The sequence below is a fragment of the Aphelocoma coerulescens genome, chromosome 21 (assembly GCF_041296385.1).
Source record: "Aphelocoma coerulescens isolate FSJ_1873_10779 chromosome 21, UR_Acoe_1.0, whole genome shotgun sequence".
Taxonomy (NCBI): Eukaryota; Metazoa; Chordata; class Aves; order Passeriformes; family Corvidae; genus Aphelocoma; species Aphelocoma coerulescens.
The window spans coordinates 2,531,954-2,559,610 of NC_091034.1; the positions used below are offsets into that span (position 1 = coordinate 2,531,954).

Consider the following 27,657-nt stretch of genomic DNA (forward strand, 5'->3'; position numbering starts at 1 on the left):
TGCACCCAATGCATGCCCTTCACGCTATACCACCACATCAGTCAATTCTCACTACTCAGTTCTCTAGCCATAGAACTCATACAGAGTCATAGACTCATTTAGGCTGGAAAAGCCCTCTAAGATCATCACGATCATCAACCAGCACCACCACCATGTTCACCACTAACCCATGTCCTCAAGTGCCACATCCACACATCTTTTATTTCTTTCCATGGATGGTGACTCCACCACTGCCTTGGGCAGGCTATGCCAGTGTTTGATAACCTTCACAGTGAAGAAATTTTTCCTAATATCCAATACAAACCTCTCCTGGCACAACTTGAGGCTATTTCATCTTGTCCTGTTACTTGTTACATGGAAGAAGAAACCAACTCTCACCTGGCTTGGACCTCCTTTCAGGGAGTTACAGAGAGTGAGATGGTCCCTCCTGAGCTGGCTTTTCTCCAGGCTGAGCTGCCCCAGCTCCCTCAGCCACTCCCTGTGCTCTTTCTCTGCACACTTCAGCTCTTCAGGGTCTTTTTTGTCACAAGGGGCCCAAAACGGAATACAGTTCATTCTTCTCTCTCTTGCAGATCCTCCTCTATGAGGACAAAAGATTTTGATAGTGCTCATCATCAAGCTTTGCTAAACATGCCTTGGTATTTTCGTGTCCATAACATCAGTGTTAATATTAAGTAAGCACCAAGAATCCCACTGGTGACCTTGCTCCACATTGTCAGTCCTGCCTTCAGCACAACCTGTAGTTGTCTCCCAATAAAATGCATCCTTTTCAATATCACTGTTTCTTCTATGTAGATACAAAAATGCTGCTAGCAAGGATTATCTTGCTATTTTCTAAGTCCGTGAGAGACTTTTCTCTCTCACAGAAGAGGTAGCAGGGAATGTAAACAACCAAGCCACCTGCAACCTTGAAAAGTCTTGTTTATGGTATAGTAGAAAAATATTTTGACAATGGATGTTTTAGGATTTTAGCCAATCACCCCCAAGGGGTGGCTGGCCCTTTGTCCAATTAGACTATGAAGAAAAAAGTCTGTAAAAGAGTTTGTAAAATAATTAAATCAATCAATCTTGCTGCACAATTCCTGCCTGCTGGATCTTCTCCTCCTCCTCCTCCCTATGGCTGCGGGACACGGTGCTATACCATAGGAACCAGGCCTGCGGTAATATTTGGTGACCCCGACGTGACCTGCACTCTCTGATGTGTCTTGCTGCTGCGAGCCAAGCCGAATTCCTCTAGAGGCACGCTGCTCCCCTTTGCCCCCCGGGACTGGGAGGTCCGACGTGGACTGAGAAATGGCGAACAGCGGCTCACAAAACGACCCTGTGGTACTGGTCTGGAAAGGTGTGTTTAGTATAATGCACACCTCCATTCCTGAAAACTCAGTTCAGGAATTATTAGATTGGGCTACCTTAAAAGGGATTTCCATGGACAGAGATACTGTCCTGGACTTTGCCTTATGGCAGGAACTCGGCTCTGCTGTCTGGCACGAGCTCCCGACTGGGGACCCAGCAGCGTTAGAATTATACAAAACCTGGTGTTTGTTATTTATTCTGCTGACAGACCTTGACTGTAACAGCAGAGCTGGATCGCCTATTTCGGTGATGAGTGACGGAGGAATGTCCAAGGGGGGCCCCGTTGACTGGGCTTCCGGGGCAAGTGATGGTGGATTCGGAAACGCCCCCCCGGCTCCACAGGCAGAGCCTGTGCCGCCTCACCCTGCACAATCACAGGACTCCGCGGCCCCCAGGGACCCCGTGCCGGCAGAGGTGGGGGGGTCGGGGCAGCGGGAGGGCGCACAGCCTGCCTTGCCGTTCGGCTGGGCAGCGGCCACAGCTCATCCAGGGCCACAAATCAGCGGCTTAGCCAACTGGACCCCCAGAGCGGCTCCTAGCTCGGTTGCGTATGCACCTGGATCTAACTTCTTAGCCGGCGTAGCGCCGGGCATGCCTGCACCTAGACTCCCTGGCTGTGGTCCGCTGCCCTCCCTGGCGCTGGACTGTTCTGCGCAGCCGCAGAACCGAGCCATCGACCTTTTAATACAGCATCTCCCCTTGCTGACAGAGCTACCGAACCTATCCCGAAGGATGGAGGACCTGCTCAGCCTGCTAGAGCAGCGGATGCCTGAGCAATCCTGCCGTGTGGGGCACGCCAAGCCCGCACCGCCCGCGCTTCCCACGCCGCCAGCACCGCCCACACTGCCTGTGGGAGACACAGCTCCAAACCAGGAAACGGCGAGGCCATGGGAAAACCCGGAAGCGGCGGCGGCTGCAGAGATGCGACCAGAGACGGCAGCACCGGGCACAGCCGGGGAGCACGAAACAGCCGCGGGGCAGTGGCGCCGAGCGCAGCTGGGGAGAGCAAAACAGCAGCGGAAGCGGCAACTGCGCCAAACGCAGCTGCTGTGCGAGAGACAAGCGCGGCGCCGAGCGTGGCTGCAGCCCCAGAGACAGCGGCAGCAGCTTCAGTACCGGCTCGGTCAGGACCGGCCGAGACAGCATCCCGTTAAGAGGCTGCTGTCCAAACTGCAGCGCAGGCAACTGCAGTCTGTGCTGTCTGTTCTGCCTCTAGCGAACTTAGCCAAAGTGCCCCTCTCCATCCATTTCTGTTCACTCCCAGCACCTCAGAGTTGCCTTTGCCTGATGATTCCTCATGAGGAAGCGAGGCAGATGAGGTTCTGGCCCCAGGTCACCAGGCGGCTGTAGCCGTGCGGCAAAGAAAAAGGCTGCATCGGTCTCGCCCCTGGACCTTTCAGGAATGCACGGTAACAGTGTGTCCGACGCATTATAATAGCTTCTTAGAGTCCCTTAAGATGCGAGCATTGGAGGAGGGTGACTGGAGGTTATTGGAAACCCTTGGAATGCCAAATAGATCTGAGGATTCTGGGGGTAACCGGGGAGCTCTTACACTCCATCTGCAGGCTCTGCCAGAAGTTCAGGATGGTAGTGCTTCCCCAAAAGGGGAGATCCAAGCTTTCCCAGTGTATAAGGCTCTCCCAGATTCAGGGAAGCATGATAAGCATGAGGTGATTGCTTGGAAAGTTGCCCAGGACCTCCAATCCAAGGTGGCACAATATGGGCTAGGTTCTGCTGAGGTTATGCAGATAATAAGGGTGATAAATACAGATTTGCTTTCTCCATTTGATATCAGACACTTAGGTCAAATTCTATTTCAACCTGTACAATTTACAGTTTTTGAGAAAACCTGGAGAAAGCTGGCCAGCAAGGCTGCATTAGCAAATATGCAGCTCCCTGCTGCTGATCCTAGACACACAGCAGGAGTGGATGCTTTGATGGGGACTGGTCCCTTCTCTGATCCCAGTCTACAGGGTAACTTGTCCTCTAGCGTCCTGCAGCAAGCTCAGCAGGTTGGCATGGCTGCCCTGTTGAAAACCATAGAGTTATCTGCACCCAGAAAGCGATATACTGAAATAGTTCAAGGCAAATCAGAGTCATTCCTCTCTTTTGTAGAGAAAGTCGCTGCTTCTCTCGAGAAGCAGGTTGAGGATGACGGGTTAAGACAGATGTTGTTAAGGCAGTTAGTGAGGGATAACGCAAATGAGGAGTGCAGAAAAATCACAGATGCCTTACCAGGGGACCCTGAGGTAACAGACATGGTCGACGCCTGTGCTAAGGTGGGATCTGGGAACCAGAAAAGGTCTGCTTTGGCTGCGTTCCTGCAGCCTGTTCACACATCTTCTGGTCGTGAACCAAAGCCACCAAAACAGGTGAAAAAACAGAAGTGGCCTAAGCCAAGCCAAAAAGAAAACACACCGATCCCCCAGTGCAAGAGGTGTGGCAGGCCAGGCCATTGTACGGGCTATTGTAGATCCCGGACTCATGCCGATGGTCGGCCTTTGTCGGGAAACTCCCACCGGGGTGCAAGGAGGGGGAATTGCTCTCCAATGCAGTCGCTCCCCCAGAGAGTGGCACAGGTACAGGCACAGGCCTACCCAGCCACCCTAGAGACAGCACCCAGGGATCAGACGGCACCCAGGGATCAGATGGGTTTGACGTCCACACCGCAGCCGCAGTTGCCTTAGACTCCAGCGGTATTTATAAGGTTCCCTTGGATGCATATGGACCCTTAGCCCAGGGATCCAGTGCGATGCTGGTGGGAAAACCTGACGTTGCCCATCAAGGAATCTTAGCGCACTCAGGAGTTATTGATGCTGACTTTAAAGGTCAGATTTGCGCTATGGTCTCCACGCAAAAGCCCCCTGTAACTATTCCTGAAAAGACCTGCCTTGCTAAATTAGTGCCTTTTAAGTCTTGTGTCCCCAGGGTAGAACAAACTCAGGAAGATAATGGCAGTGGATCTACGGGACTTCTGCAGGCCTTCTGGACTGCAGACATCTCTGACCAAAGGCCACAGATGACATGTACCCTGATCCTGCCGAGCGCCCAACCACCCTGGACTCAGCTTCGAGGTTTGATTGATACGGGTGCTGATGTAACTATCATCTCCTTCTCTGCGTGGCCTCCCTCATGGCCTTTAGCCCCGGTGGGATCGGCCATCGCAGGATTAGGAGGAACCACACAGAGCTATTTAAGCGAACGGCCTGTGGTGGTGAAGGATTCAGAGGGGCACCCAGCTATGATTAGGCCTTATGTTGCTACCACTTCCCATAATCTTTGGGGACAGGATGTGTTGGCAGCTTGGGGTGTACGGATTGGGACAAATTTTTAGCAGAGGTCACTGTGCGTAAGGGCGCGTAGTATCCTACACTGCCTTTGAGGTGGTTGATTAATGCACCAATCCGAGTCAGACTCTGCTCAGTTAGTTGAATTAAGAGCTGTTATCATGTCTTTTCAATGATTCTCACAGGAACCTTTGAATTTGGTTACTGAAGCCAACTAGAAAAAGCTTTGTATACAATTAATCACCTTACAGTACCACAAAATTCAAATAATCCTGTTATTCTGAATCATTTTCTCTCATTGCAGTCTGCAGGTGACAGACAACTGCCCCGGGCAAAAGTCTGGGTGCGGAATTTACTCACTAACCAGTGGGAAGGCCCTCATGAGCTCATCGTTTGGGGTCGTGGCTATGCTTGCGTTTCCACAGATACTGGAGTACGGTGGCTACCTTCAAAATGCGTTCGCCCTGACCTACAGCACCAGAGGCAGAACAGGCAACCTCCAAATGATGGCCAGAATGCCAATCATCCAAATGGCCACCAGAATGTAGATTATCAGCCTAATGACTCTTCTGATGATGACCAGGATGTCAACCATCAGGCAGATGGTCCTTCTGCAAGCAGAGATTGGGATGGTCCTTCTACAAGCAGAGACTGAACTTTAAATTTCTTGTTATGGAGTCAGATCATTAAAGCCTTAAGGACATATTTAGAATTAATAACTGATGTCGATTTCTATTTAGGATTAATAGTGGAGTTGTTATCTTATAAAACAAAAAGGGGGAATTGTAGGTACAAAAATGCTGCTAGCAAGGATTTTCTTGTTATTTTCTAAGTCCGTGAGAGACTTTTCTCTCTCACAGAAAGGTAGCAGGGAATGTAAACAACCAAGCCACCTGCAACCTTGAAAAGTCTTGTTTATGGTATAGTAGAAAAATATTTTGACAATGAATGTTTTAGGATTTTAGCCAATCACCCCCAAGGGGTGGCTGGCCCTTTGTCCAATTAGACTATGAAGAAAAAAGTCTATAAAAAGAGTTTGCAAAATAATTAAATCAATCAATCTTGCTGCACAATTCCTGCCTGCTGGATCATCTCTCCTCCTCTTCCCTATGGCTGCAGGACACGGTGATATACTGTAGGAACCAGGCCTGCGGTAATACTTCTAGCTTAACAACTTCCTCACATGAAATTCAAATGCTTTGCTCTAGATGTAGATCAAGGCAGAAAAAAACCCATTTTTATCTCATCAAATAAAGAACCCAGGTCAAGCAGAAACAAGTTACTGAACACCCTTTACTGCATCTTCTCTTTTTTTTTTTTTTTGCTTACAAGCTTCAGCTGTATGTGCTCTCCAGCCTCTCCCAATACCTTTCCTGTGCACCCACAGTCTGGTCCTGCTCATCAGTTGTCAGGACCACTCTTGGTTTGGAGAACAGTAAATAAGAAGCCTTGCTGTCACTTGCTGTCAGCTCTTCCCATCTGTTCACAGAATCACAGAACAGTTATGGTCGGAAGCAACCTCTGGAGACGATGTAGTTCAAGCCCCCTGCCACGGCAGGATCACCCAGAGCAGGTGACACGGGAACTCGTCCAGGGGGATTTGGATTGTCTCCAGAGAGGGAGACTCCACACCCTTCCTGGGCAGCCTGTTCCAGTTGTTTGCCACCTGCAATGAAAAGAAGTTCTTCCTCATACTGAGGTGGAGCTTCTTATGTTTTATTTTATGGCCACTGCTACTTGTTCTCTTGCTGGGCACCACTGAAGAGAGTCTGGCACCATCCTCTTGGCACCTCCCTTTGAGATATTTGTATGCATTAATGAGATACATTCTCAGTCTTCTCCAGACTATCCAGGCCCAGCTCCCACAGTCTCTCCTCATAAGAGAGATGCTCCAGGCCACTCATCACCTTTGTGGCTTCCACTGGACCCTCTCCAGTAGCCCCTTGTTTTTCTTGGGCAGAACGGGACACAGCACTCCAGGTGTTCCCCACCAAGGACAAGTAGAGGGGCAGGATGACCTCCCTTGACCTGCTGGTCACACTCTTCCCGATGCCCCCCAGGATTCCACTGGCCCTCCTGGCTGCAAGGACACACTGCCAGCTCATGGACAGCTTGGCACCCACCGAGATTCCCAGGGCCTTTTCAGCAGAGCTGCTCTCCAGTAGTTCAGCCCCCAAGCTGTTCTAGTACTGGGGATCATCCCTCCCCAGGTGCAGGACCCTACACTTGCCCTTACTGAAGCTCATTCGGTTTCTCTCCACCCAGTTCTCCAGCCTATCAAGGTCCTGCTGAATGACAGCTCAGCCTTGAGGTGTATCAGTCGCTCCCTCCAGTTATGTATCATCACCAAACCCACTCGGGGCCCGTTCTATCCCTCATCCAGGGCGTTGATAAATAGGTTGAATAAGTATTGATCCCTGGCGAATGCCACTGATTACAGGCCCCCAAGCTGGATTCTGCATCACTGTTCATAACCCTCTGCCATTCAGCCAGTTTCTTGATCCATCTCACTGTCCATTCATCTAACCCACATTTCCTGAGCACACCTATGAGGATGTTGTGGGAGACAGTATCAAAAGTCTTGATGAAGTTGAGGTAGACACCCATCCACTGCTCTCCCCTCATTGACCCATCCTGCCATGCCATCATAGAAGGCTTTCAGATTGGTCCTAATTGACTGTTGAGGGATGTCATTTGAGTTGTGATTTCCCTTCAGCTGCAGGAAATTTCTGTTTCTGTGTTTCTTCTGGATCAAGCTCCAGGCTAAGCCATGAATTTGCAGGTCATCTCCTCTCCTTACTTTTTTCTTGGTCAGACAATATCTGCCATGATGCCCAGCAGGCTGATGTGCCACAAGCCATAGCCCTACAGTATATTTGTTTGCCAGTCAGACATTTCAGCCATTCCCTGAATGTCCTAAAGCTCTTCCTCAAGTTATTCACTCACTCAAGTCTGTAACCTCTCATATAAGTTCTTCTCTCTCATTCAGGAGGCAAACTTCAGACAGTTCTCCTACCTTTAACATAAAAGAAACTAATCCAACAGCTCCTCCTGTGCTCTAATGAGCACCTGAACTCCTTAATTAGTTTCTTTCATTTCTAAAGATCTGTCCTTTTATAGCCCAAACTCTGTTAGTGAACCTGCTGATGTATTCTCCCATTCAAATCACACCGACCTGCCTCTGGATCCCTTAGTCTGAAGTCCTCTTCTGAGAGAACACAAAAAGAGCTACAAGAGCAGCATCCTTTGGGGAGCTCCTGCTGTAACCTACCACTGCTCCCAGGCAGAAGTGATGGGAGTGGGAGATGCAGTGGTGACATTTTAAGACTTATTTTGACAACACCGGGTGAGACAATTAGAAAACATCCCCCAGTTCTGCTTGCAGCAGGATTTTTCCATCCCCAGTGCACCCAGTTAAGATTCCTGCAGTGGCCAGCAACCTGCTCATACTATCCCTGATACCTGTCTGAGCTCTGAAGCAGCTTGAGCATCAAGGTGCGCAGGCACTGGAGTCAAAGGGGAGAGAAACCACAAGCTCAGAATACCCAGGTGCCTTCTAGAAGAGAGCCTGGACAGAAGGAAAGGGCTGATGTTTCTACTACCTACTCTGATTTTCTGGGTTCAGGGCTGTATTGTGGACTGGTCACTCTGAACTCTGCAACAACCTAAGCCATGTGGGGCACCACACAGGAAAGGTTACCTACTCTTCCTCTGTACCCACTTTATTTCTCTTAAGTGATAATCTGTACCCAAATCCTCCACCCCACCTTCCCAATTACAGAAACACCAAAAAAGCCACAGAAGTTAAGCACTCAAAAAAGAGAAAAACTAGGTTCAAAAGTTACCCAGAAAAAACAGATATTTACAAAGATGTTTCATAAAACATCGTGTACTGGTTTTCCAGCAAAGAAAACCAAACTTGCTCCATGCACAGCTCGGACCAGGCACAGAAAGAACCCAGCTGCCAAGAAAAAAGGCTGTTCCACGAGAAACCGCACTTGTCTTGCTGAATAAGTGTGTAGCTAATGAGGCAGTGACTGTGAGAAGAAAAAGGAAAGCTTCATCATTATGAACCTTGGAGAACTAGATCCCATCCCTGCCAGCCCAGAGCTCCAGTGCGACACTGGATGAACCAGGGAAGACAAAACCTTCAGAAGTGGCTGCTAATTCCATGTAAGTTTTCCCAGCCCTACACCTGAGACACCAGGGATCCTACCTGCCATGGGCTCACCGTTTTAATCAGTTTAACTTCTGGAATAATTAACACTTTCCCACTTGTCTGGGGGAGAGGGGGTGGAATTAAACAAATACCCCCCTCCCCCCCCCAATGTCAGTCCACACTTGGCAATTTCTCTCGTTTTCTTGCGCCACAGCAGGACAGAGCTCTGCCCCCAGCCTCACGAGAGTGCTCCCTAAATAGATCTGTCATTTGATGGAAACTGTGGGCTGAAACAAGAGCACAAAGGGATCCCATAAAGAGGAGCAGGATTTGGTATTCGGAGCAGGGTCTAGAGGCTCTGTAGCAAACAGAGCACACAGTGACTGGTGAGGATGAAACAAAACACTGTTCCTCCACCGAACCAGGCAGGAGCTCTGCAGTACATGATGATGCAATTACAGGCTGTATCCTGTGCCCAAGGAGCAGAATTATGATGGCAGAAGGGTTTTGGTTTATTATTGAGGGGTTGTGTTTGGTTTTTTCATTGTGAATGGAGATAAAAACTTGCTGAATTTTAACCACCTATTTCCATAAAGACAAAGAGAAGAGAGCAGGGAAAAGGTGAAGCCTGTAACAGAAGGCACTGCAACACAAACAGACATATATGAAAATCCTAATCTCCCCACTGCCGATGAAGCTGCAGCTCCAGGCCCCCCCCACGGGTATCTGCTGACAGCCACAATGCCCCCAACAGATGCCAAGTCCTTTGCTGTACTCATACCCTGCTCTCTCCTCTCACATCTGCATTCCAGGATCAGCTATGTGCTTTTGGAGGCAAAAATTCATCAGTCACGAGTCACACGCCAGTGACACCAGTCATACCCCAGCCCACAAGGACAGAGCAGATGCCTCTTAGGCAATACTTTTTGGGTCTCCTGTTCCAATCCGTGCCTGTGTTCACGGATGCTCCATGCTGGCCGTGATGAGGGATCATGAGACCTTAACTGAGGGGCTTATGAGTTGGGCAGAAGTTCTCAGCCCACCTGTTGTGGCTCTGGTCAGGCTTACTCAGACAGAAAGCAAAGATCATTCATGCCACTGAGCACAACTTTCCACTCATTATAATCCTGTGTCAGGGGAGCTCAGAGATGTGACAAACTAGGACAGGAGGTCTCAAGCTGTGTTCTGATCACAGCATGTGAGGGCACCCTGTAAGTTCCAGTTGCAGAGGGTACAGCCAGCTCCCCTAAAAGACAAAGGAAAGCAAGTTATAAACAGTATTTTGTCCTTTATGGCTTCTGCAAATCAGCATACAGAGTGCAGTTGCTTACAGGAAAGGAAAGCAACAGTCCTCCCAACAACTGCTGCCTTCAACACATAAAAAATAAAACCAAATCATTTAGTGGATCTTGCAAGCAACCGTGTGGTAAGAGTTGCAAAAAAGACAAAGCTGGGAGACAGATGAAAGGGAACCTGATTGTTGGGGTGGCTCAGCCTGCTCTCGGGCTGAAACCATCAAATGTCAGTCAAACCAGGGCCACCCACTGGATTTCCCCACCCAGGACAGTGGATCGGAAGGCAGACCAGAAAAGATCTAGGTTACCTCCCCGTGGGTGGCTCCCAATCTTAAATTACCTCCCCCTGTTCCAGAAAGTTCTCCCTTTTTTAGTTCTTAATTGTTTCCCTGTTATGACTCCTGCCTCCCTGTTTTCCCCATTTGTTCTGAAAAATTGTATCCTCCCCTCCGCTTGTACCCCATTGGTTGTTTTCTCTCTCCCTGCCTTGCTCCACCCCCCCATAAAGGGGTGAGCCTGCTTCTTCTCGGGGCTTTTCTCTGGTCCCTGGACCCTCCTGCAAATAAACGTGTTGGAACTCACACCAGAAGCCCCTCCCGCCTTCTTTGCCTCCGGGCTAACACGAGCCTAATCCATCGGCCGCCCGATGTGCTTCCTCTGAGGAGGAGCCAGCACCCACCTCACGCCTGTTCCACAGAGCCGTCCAGCGAGGATGTTGTGGAGGCTAACGCTGCGTCCCCTCTGCCCGAGGGCACGCTTGTGGTTACAAGCCCTCGGTTGCGTTAGCTGATGACCAGGAACTGACGAGCAGGTAGCAGAGAGGTATTAGTGGTTCTGTTTAAACTCCCATATAGAGCCTTGTCCTTGCTCCCAAAAAGGCTTTTTTGGGGGTATAAGGAGTACCAGGCACCTCCTCTGGCCCAGGCTCCCCTCGCAGGGGTAGTCTGACACCGCTCCTGGTTTCAAGGTTGCCTTCACTGCTCAGTTTTCACTATTCCCACAGTCCAGAACAGAAGGACCTGAGACCACACACACATGCAGTCGATGCTGTGCAGAAGGCAGGTGGAAGTGCCAGGTGAGGCTTGCCGATCACATGGTAAACCATGTGTACAATGCTGCCTTGCAGACACACACACCCCACCTCGCCCACACCATTTGCCTATTTCAGATTATTTTAACCTGCTTCTTGGAGGCGGTCAGGAATGCCTCTTCTACTGCCTCCAGAAACTCTTATGATGGGGCTCAGCTGTGTCACACTCTGGATCAGCTCCTCCCTGCAGCACAACAAGAGAGCGGTCAACGTCTCTTCCTCGGCTGTGCTCTCTGGGGGGAAAAAATATTCAGAAACACAAGAGAAGAAATAAGCCAGTCTGAAGAAACTGACAGGTTCCTGAAGCAAGGGAGACTCTCTGAAAGATCTAAGTGAATAGCAAAGCTCATCCCAAGCACAAGCAGCAGAGGAAAATCACTTTACTATTCTCTTTAAACTCTATGAAAGGAAAATGTCTCATTTATCTAACAGAGCACAAAGCCATAAAGCAAGCTGGAGGTTAACACCAGGTTTGCAAGGCCACTGTTTTGTGTCAGACTCGAGTAAAAAAGAAGTTTTCAATCCCAAGGCTCAGCTCTGCTTTGACCCACACTGGCTGCCAGCCATTGATCCAGCCCTCCAGGCAGCAGTGGGGAGAGCCCTGTACAGCTATACCTCCTGCTACAGGCAGAAATGCTCCAGGATCTTGGCCAGCACATGATAAACCTCCCACATCTGGATACAGCGTTTCTCTGTAAGGTTGCCCACTCACTTTGCCAGAGGTTGCACCCAATTTCCTACCTGCGTACTGTGGGGCTTCTCTGCTGCTGTGTTCCCTCTCCAGCAAAGCCACTCTCAGCTCAGGATTCGTGTCTTGAAACAGCTTCAGAAAAGACATGAGGGTCTGAGTGTCCAGGGGCCGAGTGTCCCAAGTGTCACTATCCTGGGTGTGAGCATCCTGGGACCAAGCATCCTTCACTTTTCCCAGCAGCTCCTTGAACACTGACTGCTTCTCTGCTTTGGCCAGACAGGCAGCCAGAGCGTACAGCAGAACAGAAATGCAGGAAGTAAGTTTAGAGAACAGAGTCGACTGCCCTATACAGACAGACACAACAAGCAGAATCCTGGGATTTCAGTCAGGGGACAAAAAATTAAACAGAACAAAAAAGTAACCACACAGACACACACCACTGAACCCAAGCTCTGGCCTGTGGCCGCCCACCCTGGGAAGAAGGGCAGCAAGTCCTGCTGCCAGCCCTTATCCATAGAGCAAATCCCACAAACTGGAGCTGGTTCCAACACCAAACATTTCTTCATGTCCAAATAGCCAAAGACTGCTAAGTGTAAAAGACCTGATAAAGCATGAATTAAACACTGCTACTTTGGAAGGCAAAGCTAGAGCAAGAGATACTGGCTCTTGCTGCAGAACAAGGAGGGATCACTTGCACAGAAAGCAGAGAGCATTTCAAGTGGAACTTTCAGGAATCTCCATTCTCTATCACAATGGAGTTCTGTTTCCTAGAGAAAACTCTGGAGAGGAGGCATGCAAACTCTGAGTGCCAAGGGCTGTCAGCACACCTGGCAATCAAACCCAAAATCTACTTCAGTGACCTGAAACAGCAACCAGAGGCAAATATGCCTGTACAGTTATGGAAATAAAAGGCAAAGAAATAAGCTGGAACTCCTGCTCCCATTTCCCCAGCATCCTTTAATGCTGTAAATATTGCCCCTGAAGACACATGCTCCCCAGCTCTCCAGGAGAGATGCCAGCCTTTCAGAGCAGGCAGCCTTTACTGGAGACTCCAGGGATGCGATAAAGGTACCTTTGAAGTGGGAACTTCAGCTCTGCTCCAGGGAGAATGGCCATTTTGTGCTGTCATTGTCATTTTTATTCCGATGATAAAAAGACTGAATGCAACTGCTTGGGGCCGCACCGGTAGACTGGCGTTTCCTAGCAGGTGTAAATGCTCACACATTAGGGCAGCAGGGCACTGCAATGACCTATTGCAACGACTCCACAGAGGGGAAACTGCAGCAGTCCCAGCTCTTCCCACTCACAGCAGTGTGCCTGCCGAACAGAGAGTGTGGACATGAAGGGCTCTGGTGTAAAGAAAAATGCAGATGTGCTGAAGAACAAACTTAAAGGTATTTTTTTAATGCAAACATTAATTTGTAATGATACTTGATAACTAGATTGTGTTTGTTCTCAAGATTTGCTTGCCTGGCCCCTTCCAGATCAAAATGAGCATGTAAAACACAAAACATCTCCACTCTCACCACCCTAAAGCTGCTCAGATCCTGCCAAATCCATGTTTGCACTAATATGGATGAAAAGTAACTTGCATTGTTGCAATATATTTTTTAATTTTGGGGGTTTTTCATTAAAATCAGCACAGCATTGCTACCCAGAGCCCCAGGTAACATCCCTTCCTCAGTGCATGAATTTGGTTAATGGAAAATGAGCTTTCAGTAACTGAAATGCTCTGCTATTTATTGGCTCTTTCCAAAAGACATTTCCTTAGATGCATTGCTCAATGGGAACAACAGCTTTTCAGCATTGTTGTGAAAGAGCACACAATACATTTCAGACTTACTTCGAAGCACTAACAATTCCCAAAGACCCTGGAAAAAATGGAGAAATACTGATACCAGCTGGAATCCCAGCTTCCACTCAGTCATAATGTGCCCTCACACTACAGCCTGATCCACCAGGCTTTCATTGCCTGGGACACTGCAAAACGCTTCATGGCCAAGTTGGCACAAATTAGCACACATCCAGCTTCCACATGGGAGGAAGAGACTGCCTCTCTACACAGGGAAATTGAGTCACCAAGACCTGGCCTAAGCTTGGTCAGAGCTGTGCCACCAAACAGATTCCATGGCACCCCAGAAGTTTGGTCCCAGTTGAGGATATCAGTTCTGGTGGCCACAACGCTCCCACCTCAGCACCATGGAACACGTCACACACCATGGAAAAGCCTTCGCAGTTCATCTCAAACCTTCCCATGACCACAGCAAGCTCTGATCAAGAACCTCTGCAGGTAAGGATCCAGAAGGTAGGTCTCCTGTCTCCATATCTATCTCCACATCCTCCATATTTTTCCAGAGAGGACCTCAACCACATGCACAAGTAATGTACATCCCCCCCAAGCAATGTGCAGTGGCCCATAACTGAGACTAAAGAGGGATGTGAGGAGAGAGGGAGAGCACACAGGGCAGTCATTAGCCCAGCTGCCATTAACTCTTCCCTGCAGGTGGATGAGTGTGGTTACAGCTTTTCATGCCTTATCCATGGTCCTGCTCCCACTGTGAGAGCACATCCCAGCAAAAGCCAATTTACTCACTATTTCTGAGTAATCTCCTTCAAGCATCAGCTTTAGAGTGAATGCAAGCATCCAGAGGGTGGTGGGTAGGGATTTGCAAGAGATAGATTGGGAAGCACCTGCTCAGGGTGGCAGAAGAAGCTGACTTCCTTCAGACCCGAGGGACACTCAGGTACACCGCAGAAGGCCGGGCACTGTGGGGAAATTTCCACAGCCACAATCATCAGTCCTCTGTAAATGCACACTGCTCTGGGTTTTGATGTAGAGAAGGTGAAGAAAACATTAAAAAGTGATTGGAAACCTGCATGGTTAGGGACTGTTTCACTGCTGGCTGTTCCATGGTTCCGTGGTTATGCGACCTTTGGAAACTGAGCAGTGCTGTTCCATAGGCTGCTGCTGCTCACAGGGTGAGTGGCATGGACAGCCCCAGGACTGGCTCCACACACCTAACCCTCAGAGAAGCTCCCCTGCTGTGATCCCACCACGAAGTCAATCAACTATCCATCAACTATTGTATTGTGCATACAATAATCAGATAAAAACTACATTCACATTTTGCCTTCAGAAAGCTAAAGTGATTTTTTTTTTCAAGCCTGCATCTGTACATGACTCATGAGGAGACCCCAGGAAGGCTCTGTGGAAAACACTGACCCCCTGCTTGCTCCACACAACAAGAACAAAAGCTCGGCCCAAACTTCTACAAAAATACACCAGAACACAGGAAAAAAAAGTTTTCTAGCTCTGTCACCATGAAAAAAAACCCCAAGCCCTCACAAGCTCTTTCTCCTAATCAGGATGCAGAAGATAACAGAAAACTTTTTTCTTCTGCCTCATCCAGAAATCCCTGCAGCTGCAAATGAAGGGCAACAATGACTGGACAGGCCCACAGGCAATGGAAATGATCCACAAACACAGTGACATTTATTCTACGTGGGGAATCAACGCTCCCCCACTTCATCTGAACCCAGTAGTAGAGGGAACAAATGAGCTGTGCAATAATTTGAATTGAGTTTCTCTAAGAGAGCACAGGAAGATAAGACTTGACACCAGCAAAGCTCTTCTACGCTTCCTTAAATAACTGCAATTTCAGTCTTGTTCTCTTTTCCAAGCAGTTTTCATCCAAGCCAGAATGAAATTAGATAGGAATAGTTTATATGAAATAAACAGAGAAACTATAAAACAGAAACAACCCCAGAAGTCACATCTCCCTAAACTGAAAAGCAATTCATCTGCATTTTTCAGCCTGGGGAGCAGAACAGAACATCAAACTCAGAGAGAAGCAATAGTTCTCACAAAAGCCAGCCCTGCACCACAAACCTTGTTGGGGAAAAACCCCACAACCAGACGAGTCTCCACTGGAGGTAGGAGAAAATAGGCAGGAACAGCAGAGGGGAGCAGACCGGAGTGCTGCACAGAACAAGACACCATGCAGAGATGAGTTCACCAGCAAAGGAAAAGAAATAGAGACCTATCCAAGGCCAAATTCCACTGAATCCAGCGGAGCCTACACCAGGACAGCCTTGGTGCCAACAGGCAAGCTGGCAAAACCCCCGTGAACTCCTACGCTGCCCAGGCTTTACTGCTCAAAACAACCGGCGTTTGCCTAGAGAGATCAGCTACTTTCAAAAGGCTCCCGAGAGAATACTCCCAACGAATGGGAGATCTCCCATGCAGCAGGGCAAGCACAACCAGCAAGAATGCTTTCTGCAAAGAAGTGTCTCACCGGCTTCCAGACACACTTTTACTTGCCCTGAGGCACCCAAAACTTCAAGCAAATTACTAGCAAAAGAATACAAAGAAGGGGAGGGAAAAGAAAATGAGAGAAAAAAACCCATTGACACCTACCGCTGGCACAACCTCAGCCTGAACTACACATCCGAGTTCGGCTCTTTGGAGCTGAACTTGCACTTCAAGCATGACTTTAAAAATACACCGCTGTGTTTTCCCCCCAAAGGAAACACCAGGCTCTTGTGGGGAAAAGCTGCTCTGTGTGCTGGAAAGAGACTCAGTGCTATGGTCCACAGGTCCTGCTGGTCCCAGAGGAGAGCTCAGAGAGGGACAGATCTCACTGAGCTCTTGCTTATAACAGGCTGCAGCCTGTTCTCCCCACTGCCCTGGGGTTGACACTTTTCATGCTTGTCACAGTTGAAAAGTGATTTTTCAGGAAGGCTTAAAGAAAATCCATTTCACATTTATTCAGCATTTATTTATAGCTGCAGAAAAATTGTCCAGCTACCACTTTGCAGTCAGACACCCAAACTGGCTCTGAGCTCCACAACCTCTCGCTTGGCTCCTCCTGTAACAGCTCATTTGGGAGCACAAAGGGCCAGGAATGGATCTGTAAACCTTCCCTGCTGGGTCTGAAGTGCTGAAGGAACACGAAACAGCAGTGACTGCAAAGGAGTAGCAAACGAGGCTGTTGTGCAGTGCAGAAGCTGCACCTCACCTGCCAGCACAGCTCTGCCCTGCCAGCAGCACTAAGGGGAGGCAGCAGCAGGGACAGGGCCTACTGGCATGGGGGCGTGGAGCTGCCAAATCCCTTCTGGCAGCACCCATCCACATTTGTAAACGTGGACAACAGGTAAAACCCTAAACCTGACATATTTATCTGGTCATGGTGAAAAACAAACATACAAAAATCTAATCCTTCTCTGAGCAGGGCACTCAGATGTGCTTGTCTGCCCAGATGGGCTTGTGCTTGCTACTGCAAACATGAATTAGGACCCACACCTCTCTCCTAAAGCTCCCCAGATATTATATTCCACAACATCAGCAGAACCAGCAGCTAAGGGAACACACGCTTCCCTCCATGAACATTTAAGGGCTCAGCAGAAAACAATCCTGCACTCCCCAACTCAAGGGAATTCTCCTCCCCTGCTGTCACAGGTTTGGGTTTTTATCTAATAGAGATGTGGTCTTGGGCTTTTATAAGCAGAATGCCACAATGGCCAAAATGTACCATGTCCTGTGATCACACTGCTACCGGAGGGACTCTGATCTAGACAGCTTCCAGCCAGTAACTACATGGGAACCTAGAGAGCATGGCAGCCCCCGGCCTGTGGAACAGCCTCCAAAGGCTGAATAACCAGGGAGCCATGTAAGAGCCAGCAGTGAAACAGTAATACTTTTTCCCCTTCAGAAAGGCACGCAGGGCAGTTCATGCAGCCTGATATGAAAAATGCTCTACCAGAAATGGCCAGGCTGAGGACAGCAAGCACAGTCCCATCCTTGCTCCACACTGGCCACAGCTTTTCTGCAGACCCTGCCACTGCACAGCAGTGTGCAGCCAGCACGAGTGCCCACCTGGACTCGCCACAATCATTCCCAAGCTCTGTGTCCTCCTGTTCCACTGTCACACTAGTACAGACATCACATTCTGTTTTCTGTCTTGACTTTGATCTGGGACAATGGGTGGCATCTGGCTACCACTGCTCAGAGCCCAGAGAACCCTTCAGCATACGCTCAGCAGCAGACTCAGTTACCCCCTCCAACAGGAACAGAGCATCATTTGCCAGCTCCGACTGTTCTTAAAGCAGCACACTGGCAGGAGAAGCACCATGGGGCAGCACCCAGCTCCCCCTGCCACCCCCTGTCCCACTCCTCCCTCAGCAGCTCTGCCATACACAGAGAGCAGCAGATGCTTCACAGCAAGACAGTGCCGAGGGCTCGGGAAATCTATTTTGGGATCTCATATGTCAGTCATTTACAAGTCGATATAGTTCCTAAAGCAAATGGCATAAACAGGAGGAGAGAAATCTGTGCTGGAGCTCTCCTACAACACAAGGATGTCTTCAGGGCAGGACATACTTCTTTACCCCGAGCAACTTGCATTTACAGATGCTTCTCTCCAGGGTGTTAACGCAGGTGAGCACATGTTGCCCTTCAAGCAACCAGGCACCAGTTTCCCATGAAACAATTTCCTAAACAAGGCACAAACTATTACAGCCCTTAGCAGGGTGAAGAAAAACCTTGCATCATTTATGGAAGTAAGCACACCTACCTCCTTTTGAGAGGCATCAATTTCTCTGCATTCTTCTAGTCTTTTCAGCACAGCCTGGGCATCAGAAAGAGCTTCAGAAAAAACACTTTCATATCCAACAAAGGAATCCAGTTTACAGCTTTTGCTCTCTGCTGCTGTGCAAGAGAAACAAGATGAGTTATTTGCTAATTGAAGAGATTCACAGAAAGCGTGATGTGATTGAAAGGCATCAGTTTGTAACCAGCACATTGGCTATAATAGGAAAACTGTGACTTATAAATCCCTTCTGAAGACATCACACAGCCTGGAGGGAAAACCAACGGTTTATTTAACACCAGTTATAAATGGAACATTTATTTTAAACCCAGTACAGCCTCTGTTTTCCCCCCATGCTGAACAGGAGTTTAAAGGATAAGGTTGCATTAGCAAGCAACTCTGTTCACTTGCTGTTAGACAGATTGTCTGATCAGCCCCATGTCCTGCACTAACACAGATCCCACTGCATGGCAGATGCAATCACATGCCTGAGCAAGAAAAGTTTTGCTCGCTACAGCTCTGGCAGAGCAATGAGCATGAAGCAACTACAAAAGCCAAAGGAAGAAAATCCCTGCAGAACTGGGATACGTTGCAGTTGCTCCCAACCCAGCGCAAACTAAGAAGATCGAACACAGAGTAAAAATACCTCAGAACAGGAAAATGTGAGTCAACATCTTGCAAATAAGAGGCAATGCCGTGCCCAGACCTGTGAAGTCTCACCTAAATCCCTCGATCGCCCTTTCCCCTCTGGAGGCTCAGCAAGCTCCTCTTCCACAGAGCTACTCCACTCAGCGTGGGCAGGCTGATCAGGGCCAGAGCCTGAATCCTCCTGGAGGGACCTGGAGTCACTCAACATTGTGTCCTGGTGAGCCTAGGTAGGATTCACAGTAAGTTCCTGGCCAGGAGGAGAAACACCTGCTTCCATTTCTGCTTCTACAGGGCCAGGTAAAGGAGAAACTCTCTGAGTGAGGATGACAAATGTTTTTTCTTCATCGGGTCTTCCAGACTGGGGCAAGTAATTAGCTTCAGCCTGGTTTCCAGATGAATCTGCTTCCTGGCTGGAGACTCCTCTCACTACCTGGTCCTGAGCAGAACAGCTCATGAGATCCCTGAGGAGGTTTTTGCGACTAACAGCCACATCAAACGTCTGCAGACTATCTGCCACGGAGATAACTTTGGTGAAACTGTGTTTCCCCAGTGGGAGTTTGCCATTGTACATCATCTCAAGTAAGAGTGCAAACTCAAGTAATTAGCTTCAGCCTGGTTTCCAGATGAATCTGCTTCCTGGCTGGAGACTCCTCTCACTACCTGGTCCTGAGCAGAACAGCTCATGAGATCCCTGAGGAGGTTTTTGCGACTAACAGCCACATCAAACGTCTGCAGACTATCTGCCACGGAGATAACTTTGGTGAAACTGTGTTTCCCCAGTGGGAGTTTGCCATTGTACATCATCTCAAGTAAGAGTGCAAACTCAGGAGTCACCACAGAAGCATTGATGGAGATGGTGTCTGTGCTGTCCAACAGGGATTTAAACAGCAGGCTGGCAGCAGCCAAAACCACCTCGTGTGCTCTAAAATGCATGTTCCCAATGAAGATGGTGCAGTTGCAGAGAGCGTACAACTGGGGCAGCAGCTTCCAGCCATAACTGGGAAGCTCCATGGCACCTACTGGCCTCTTCTTGCCTTGGTCTCCACACTGCTTTCACAAACCCCAGATAATGAAAAGGAAATGGATCCTGGAGCATTTTTCTCTACAAGACAGAAAGAAAGAGTAAGAAAAATGACTTTTCAGTTTACACATTTTAGTAGTTTACTATGCTTCAGTTCTTTGGTTACAGCAAGATCCTCATTCTGAACTCCCCAAATTCAGCAACTGACTGTGAGAGCTGAAGAGTCTAGATAGTGTTCAAACCTAAATGAGCAGATTTGGACTGAGTACTGAGTCCCAAGTCCCAGGAGCTATAAAAATGTGCCATACATCTCACAGAGGTATGAGTGCCTATCAGATCACGCACTGCAGTGCCAGGCTGTGCCTTCAGCCAGGGGCTGGAGCTGATGCTGAATTCAGCAGCTGGTTTCTGAAAGGCAGGTGGGGATGCAGGGCAGGAAGACCTGTTCAGATCATCTACCAAACAGAGAGGAGAATCTGAGGTGTTCGTTTGGGCCTGCAAAGCACTAAGTGATTTGGGACCAGTTCATTTTCTCCCCTACATCACTGGTAAGATGAGCAGGGCCATGTGAACATTAGAGACAGAGGTCTGCTTGCAACCCAGGGCCTTCAGCACCCCCTTCTCAGCACACCATGGTCTCAGTTCATCAATTTATGAACTTATATGAATTTATGAATCAATTTATGAACTTATGAATTTATTTCCCCTAAAATGTAATGCTTGGCAGAAGTCCATAACCCTTATCCCATCTACCAGAGCCTTCCTTTAACTTCCCCCCCCCCCCCCACCCCATTGCAGGAGGGAGAACAGATAGGACATTTGCTAACAAAATTTTTATCAGTGGGACACCAGGAGTTTTTATCTAAGCTAGATAAGATAAAGATGTTACTGCCTTGTCTACACACTAGGATGCCTAACACTGGCGTGGGCCACAAAGCAGTATAAGCATTAGAGAAAGAGCAACTGGACTGACATGAATTACATGACCTTCAATGATTAAAATCTTTGCAGTCAGCTTCCTGCTCTCTTGCAGAGAACAGGAGTAATACAGCCTATCACCAGGGTACGAGCTTTAACAAACCAATGCACACACACCAATCTCGAAGCTCTGCCTCGCATGAAATCAGGCTCAGAGCAACTCCCAACTTGTACCAAATCATGTCACGAGCAGATGCTGGGTGCAGGCTGAGCTGACATCCCACTTCTTCAAGGCACCAACCCCTCTGGAACTCAGCTTTTGTGGGATGCAGGACTTCATGTCCACAGGTAGGCAGGACGCCAGCTGTCCTTCTGCGTGACAGTGCCTGTGGTGACCATGGGAAGACAGAAGAATTGAAGAAACATCACCTCATCCCAGAGCTACAGAAGGCTGAACAACATGGTTGGTGGATCCCACCCATGCAGGAGAGCTCTCCTGCGCAGCCAAGAGCTCCCTCGGGCTTTAAAGATGAAGTGCTATGAAACTTGTTTTTCAATCACCAGGAGAAGATCACAGATGGTCTTCACATCACCTCAAAGCAGAAGTGTTACGCTCCTCAGTACTTCTGAAACAAGAGCACAGGGTCGGGGTTGGTCCTTCTCTGGAAGGCAGAAAAACCTGAGTGGGCTGATAGCCCACCCTCCTGCCCCCCACAGAGCCAGAGCTTCTCCAGGCACATCACTACCAAAGGCTGGCTGATTTGCAGCTCATCTTTCCGAGTACAAGATCCACCCCCTCACCCATGCACAGGGCCGGCCACCTGCACTTTCACTCGATCCAACACACAGGCTCTGCTCTCCTCCCACGCCATTTTAAATCACAAGGAACCAAACTGCCATCAGCAGAGTTGCTGCTGGTTGTGGGAGAAGAGACAGACCCGATTCTTTTGCCAGACACAATGTAATAGCAGTTTTAGTCCACCCACTCCTTCCCTGAAGCTGAAGGACTTCCAGTATCTGAGTTGAAATTGGGTCTGCTAGTTAAATAATAACAACTACGGCTCTTCTTACAAAAGGATAAGCAGAAAACATCGATGTCCTGGAAGAGACGTCTGCTCACTTTGCCATGAATAGCCTTCTGCATGAAACCTATTGCTTGCACTGCGACAAGCTGGAGGAAGCAGCAGCACCGTCTGCTCCCTCTATTCTTGGCAGGAATATAGAAGACATATTTGTTCATGAGAGCTCAAAACAGTGAAGCTCTAAGCAGCCTACCAGCACGTCCCCTTCTTCATTACAGCAACTCAGAGCACTGGAAAATGTGTCCTGAGCAATTAGCACAAACGTATTTGTTTAAATACATTTTATTTCTTTAATTATAGGGACCCAAACCATCCAGTACTGCCAAAGAGAACAGGCATTTATAACAAGGGGTGTTGGCCAAGACCAGCCTCAAGGCAATTGCACCCTATTCAGAGCACACTTCAGGCTTTTATTCAAAGCCTAAGGCCAGAAGGGACCACCACCAGCAATCCAATTGCTCATCCATCACCGCCTCCCAGACTTCCAGGCTCAGGAACTTCGGTTTGGCTAAAGCCTCTCTTCCATTAAGGAGCCCAGTCATGATAAGAACTGATTTTTAGGGAGAGGACCCTCCACCGCTACACTGTTAAATTACATCTCGTTTCTCACCTGAGTTTGTGTGACTATGTCTCCCAGCCATCCTCTAGATGACTTTTGGGAGATTTGGCTGGGGGACTGGGCAGAACTGGGAATCTCTCTCAGAGCAGGTAACTGATACTTCAGCAGCGATGAGTGCTGACAGAGCCTGAGCTGTCTGCCTCTGCCAACACCACTGGTAGGAAAAAGCCAATTGTCACTTCTTCAGCTTAAAACTACTTCTCTGACTCCTCTTGGGAGTCAGGTCCACTGGGCACTTAAAACTTAAGGTAAAACACAGCTTAAGCAGACTGTTCCTGGGACCTCTGACACCTGAGCCACATGAGAACTACCCTCTTCCAAAATACCATTCACTGGGGTCAGAAAGGGGACAAAGGAGACAGGGCATTTGCCCAGCTGAGCTGCACAACAAACAGGCCTTGCAAAATTAATCCTTTGAGAGGGACATCTTAAGCCACAACCTGTCAGCTTTCCAGGGGAAGCACCAAGGTGGCTTAGTTTTCCTTCCACTGACTTCCAATGAAACTGCGAGATCAATCCATTTAAGCCAAATTTTCAACAGCACCTAAAATTCCTAAGGCTCTACTTGACAGCATGTTGATAATTGTCCCCCTGTCATCCTTAAGCAGCAGTTGTCATCTGTGACTGCTCCCAGGACACCCACTTCAGGAAAGATGACACTTTTCCTTCTGAACCTCCCAAGTAAAGGAGGTCCAGAACATGTCTGCAGAAAACATCACCCTCCACTGTCCAGTTTCAGTTCTTTCTGCCTTTTTTCCACTTATTTCTCTCCTCCCACACCTCCACAGCTTGAGGCTATCATGTTTTCTTTAAGCTACATTAGAACAGGAAAAAGGTCTCTTGATAGCAACAACCCTTCTTGGGGGAAGTCGAAGGAAGAAGGAAGGAGGAAAGGAGATACCCAGTTGTATCCACATAACTGAAAAGTGTGCCCAAATTAAATCACTTCTCTTCATTATTCATATTACTTCCATCTAGATCAAACAGACTCAAAAGCCATGTACATCACCAGGTTCATCAAAAGATAATTGAAATTTAGGACTGAGCACTTTAGCAATCAGACTCTACAGAGACAGGGGCCCCAAAGGTGCACAGATGAGACCATCCGTCCCTCACAGTTCCTGCTGCCACAGTATCCACACCTTTGGAACATCCATCACAAGACCCAGAAAGAACTGCAATGCCTCTAAGGTTTAAGCAAAAGGATTCTGTATATCCCTTGCTATATAATTAAGGACTTTTACAAGGTGCTCGTCAACACAGCTGCTGCCATTAATAACATAACAACAAAAGCTCTTCCTGTATGCATCTCAGTGGCTAGCTTGAGGATGTATTCCATGCCTGAAAGTCTTCCTGGAGATGCACATGGAGCAGGCTTTTTATAGCTTTCAAAAAAAAAAAATCTGGAAAAACCCAACAACTATTGCTGCACTGCCAAAAGATGAAGCCCTCTGAGTGGTTCTGTGTGACACAGACCCACAGCCTGCTGCTCTGCTGCAGCCACACAGAGACAGGGAACTTGCAGTGCTCACATGGATAATGCAGCTTTGTAAAGAAAGAGACAAGCAAAATGGAAGAATCCAACTTTTCTGTCCTCAGTTAATGCCACTTCCGTTGGAGCTGATCAGAGGGGCTCACAGGAGCACCCCAAAACCCTCCTGCTCCCCACACTCAGCTCTCTGCTCAAGGACCTAAAATCCAAAGTGATCATTGCAGGGGGCAAAGTTGCCAGCCTCTGAAGGCTCTCTGCCCTGTGAGAGGGGCTCATCCCATCCCAGCCCATTTGCACTCAATCAAAGGCTCATTTCACAATCCTCATGGAAATCAGTGAACGAAGTAGGACAGAAAGCTGGGATACATCTCTCGTGTTGCTCAGCCTGCAGTCCCTTGGGCATGACAGTGGCCTCTGAGTGAGGGGCAATGTTCTGGTTTTAGCTCTGGAGAGTAAAGACCAGTGACAGCCTTAAATCACAATCTGAATACTTTCTGCGCCTGTTTACCAGTTTCCTGTTTTCTTGTTACCAAGATGATGATCTTACACCGAGAGTTATTGGAAAACCAGAAAATCAAGGACTGCAATTCAATTTTCTTACCTCTCCCACAAAAAGTAATTCAGCCTTTGAAGTGCTGAAAGAGGCTGAGGGGTCATTACTTGTCTCTGGGGTGTTCCAAAGGGGCAGAGCAGGCAGCTCGCCCAGAGGATAATGTGAAATCCAGCACGAGGAACCAGGGAACACCAATTTGTTTTTCAATCTATTTTGTTGCAGTTCAGAGCATCAGTGCAGTCTGATAAAAGAGGAAAATACGCAACACTTTGACTAAATTCAGTGCTCCACAGTTTCTAAAGGCAGCAGAATATACCACTCAAACCCCACACATTTTGGCTGTCTATCTGCACTAATGCTCTGAATAGAAATACAATAGATCGAAAAACAAACAGCTCTGCTCCAACTCTTAATGGCAAGTTTTCTTCAAACCAAGGGCTGCCCCAAAAAGCAAGCAAAATCATGCAATGGAAAACCTGCACAAACCCAAAGAAACTGCCAAAGTTGCTCCAGTCACTGCTCAGCCACGGATCACTGGGCCCAAGAACACCGAAAGTGCTAATTATATTTTGCAGGTTCCCTTAACATCGTCAAAAAACAAAAGCTGGGCATCTGAACTACTTTTTGTCAGGTAGGTTTACATCAGAGAGGACGGTATGTTGCAATTTCTTCGTGACTTGTTAAAAAAACAAAACTACACTACTTTGACCAGTTTTTGTGACCCATTTTGCATCAGCAGAAGTACAGGAGCCATTTGTTCCCACAGCCAAGGACAGACATGGCTCAACACACCCCTAAGGTGCCTTGATGCAAAGGCCTTTAAAATTACACTTCTCAGGCATGGTCACCCCAAAACGGGTCTGATTCCCTCAGACTTCTTAGTAAGTACACAGAATTACTGTGAGCTGAGTCTGTCAAGACACCTGAACCTCCACTGCTGTCACCTCCTGCATCAGGCTTTCAGAGAGGCACCTCCTCAGCCCCAAAATGCCATTAAGAAAAAAGGATTCTCAACAACTCTTCAAAATGAGTGCAGCTGCTCCAAAACAGCAGAGGAAGATGCAGCATTGTGAAAGCCAAGTACGGTTCGCCCCAGAAAGCCAATGCGCTTCCTCCATCTCCTGGAAGAATTTTATAACTGCTGAGCTGCTTTTTGAGGGACAACAGGAACTTTTTTGGCACCTTCTTTAAGTGGTATGTCAGGGCAGTTAAAATATACTGGAAACAGAGAAAACAAGAGTGAATGAGTAGGGCATGGAGGCTGGGAAAGTACCTTTGTTCTGGTCCATACTCCAACAGGCTGTTCCTGCACCACCTTGTCTTTGAACCAGGGCGTCAACCCAAATTCCTCCTCAAAGAGGAGACACTTGGCATCTCTTAACCAAAACCCTGCAGAATCCTGCTGCCTTATATCACGTCTGGCCCGTGAATCAGGTGTGTCAGCCTTCCTGTCCAGCACAGAAGAGCAAACTGCCAGCGAGCCTCACCTTACTGCAGCCTGTCCCTCTAGAGGGAGCAGGTGGGCTTCCCTGACCAGGACCCACCCCAGCACCCCTCTGTAACACATCTCACCTGACCTGGGGACAGGGACAGCCCTGAGGCTCTCTTCTCCCTGCTCCCGTGCAGCAGCTCATTCGAGCTGAAGATCACAAAGGAAACCAAGTGAGACTGCTCATTTTTTGGTGTAGTGCAAAAACTCTTGTCTCTTGAAGGGTCAGTCTTGATGGATCATCTCAAAGAACAGATGCGATCAGTGGGCCAAAGCAAGGAGAGGAATCTGCTGTGACCAAACCACAAGATAAACCCCTTCCATGGCTACCTTTAAAAAACTTCCTGGAGGGTCACACCGGCCCAAGCAGGGGCACAGCCCTAATGCACAGCTAATATAACACATTTGGAGGGTCAGTGGTACCCAGCAGACAGACTCTGACTCACTGGTAAAGACAAAATTCCGGAGGAAACATCTTTTATGTGTAGGTTACAAAAGGAAAGGCCCCTGCCACAAGGCAGCAATGGGATCGCCCAGCTCCCTTTGGCAGAGGGAACATGGGAAGTGTTTTAAATGAGAGGGTCTGCGGTTTTTGGGCACCCGTGGAGCACCTACAAGGCTAACTTCGATTTAACATGGGTGGGGTGTGCGGGTCCCCGCTCCCGGCCAGGTTGAAGGCAGAGACACCCTTCGGCCTCCCTCAACCTCCTCATCCGCCTGAAAGGCTTAGTAGGGGCCGGTCCCTCCCTAAGGGCGGGGGAGGCACCCACCCGTCCCGTCCCGTCTCGTCCCCCGGCTCCCCGGGACAAGGCGAAGCGCCCTATCCCCGCCGCGGGTCTGGCACCCAGGCGGGGTTGCGAGGGGTGGCTGGAGCCGGGACAGGCCGGCGGGGTCGCGGGGAAGCCGAGCCGCCCCGACGCCCCGGTGCCGAGCGGGCCCGGCCGGCCCCGCCGCCATGGTTTTACCTTTATTGGGTGCGGCGCGGCGGACACGGCGGGCGCCGGCGGCAGCAACAAAGCTTTACAACAACAGCCGCCCCTGTCCCCGGCCGCTCCCCCTCTCGGCGCCGCCATCTTGGGGGCGCGGCAGGACCTCCTGCCCCCTCCCCCCTGTTGTCTTCCGGTCGGATGTTATGTCTCCTGGCTGAATTTTCTCACCTTTGTAAACGTAACTGATGTAGTCAGATAACTTCTACAATAGAAGTTGCTTAATGAAGAAAAGAACTCTGTGTTTCAAGCGTTGCGCAAAGTCACATCACTTAAATAAATATGCATTAGCTAGGTGGAGAATATGTATTAGATGGCAGGTTCGTGTGAATTTTACTGCCTCAAAGATAAGAGGTTTTTACCCCTTGTTGTACTTGATTTGTGGAA

The 27,657-nt window shown here is 48.8% G+C and overlaps 1 protein-coding gene across 1 annotated transcript in view; it reads right to left on the reverse strand.

Moving 5' to 3' along the window:
• Positions 1–27,374, reverse strand: part of ZBTB40 (zinc finger and BTB domain containing 40) — a 49,090-nt gene extending 21,716 nt beyond the window's left edge. Inside the window, 9 exon segments of the mRNA XM_069035222.1 lie at positions 11,274–11,324; positions 11,326–11,417; positions 11,926–12,248; positions 14,514–14,641; positions 18,448–18,581; positions 19,183–19,681; positions 19,684–20,212; positions 21,227–21,675; positions 27,250–27,374. Of these exon segments, the coding sequence (XP_068891323.1) occupies positions 11,274–11,324; positions 11,326–11,417; positions 11,926–12,248; positions 14,514–14,641; positions 18,448–18,581; positions 19,183–19,681; positions 19,684–20,121 (1,665 nt within the window). The 5' untranslated portion in view covers positions 20,122–20,212; positions 21,227–21,675; positions 27,250–27,374.
• Positions 27,375–27,657: the final 283 nt, after the last annotated feature.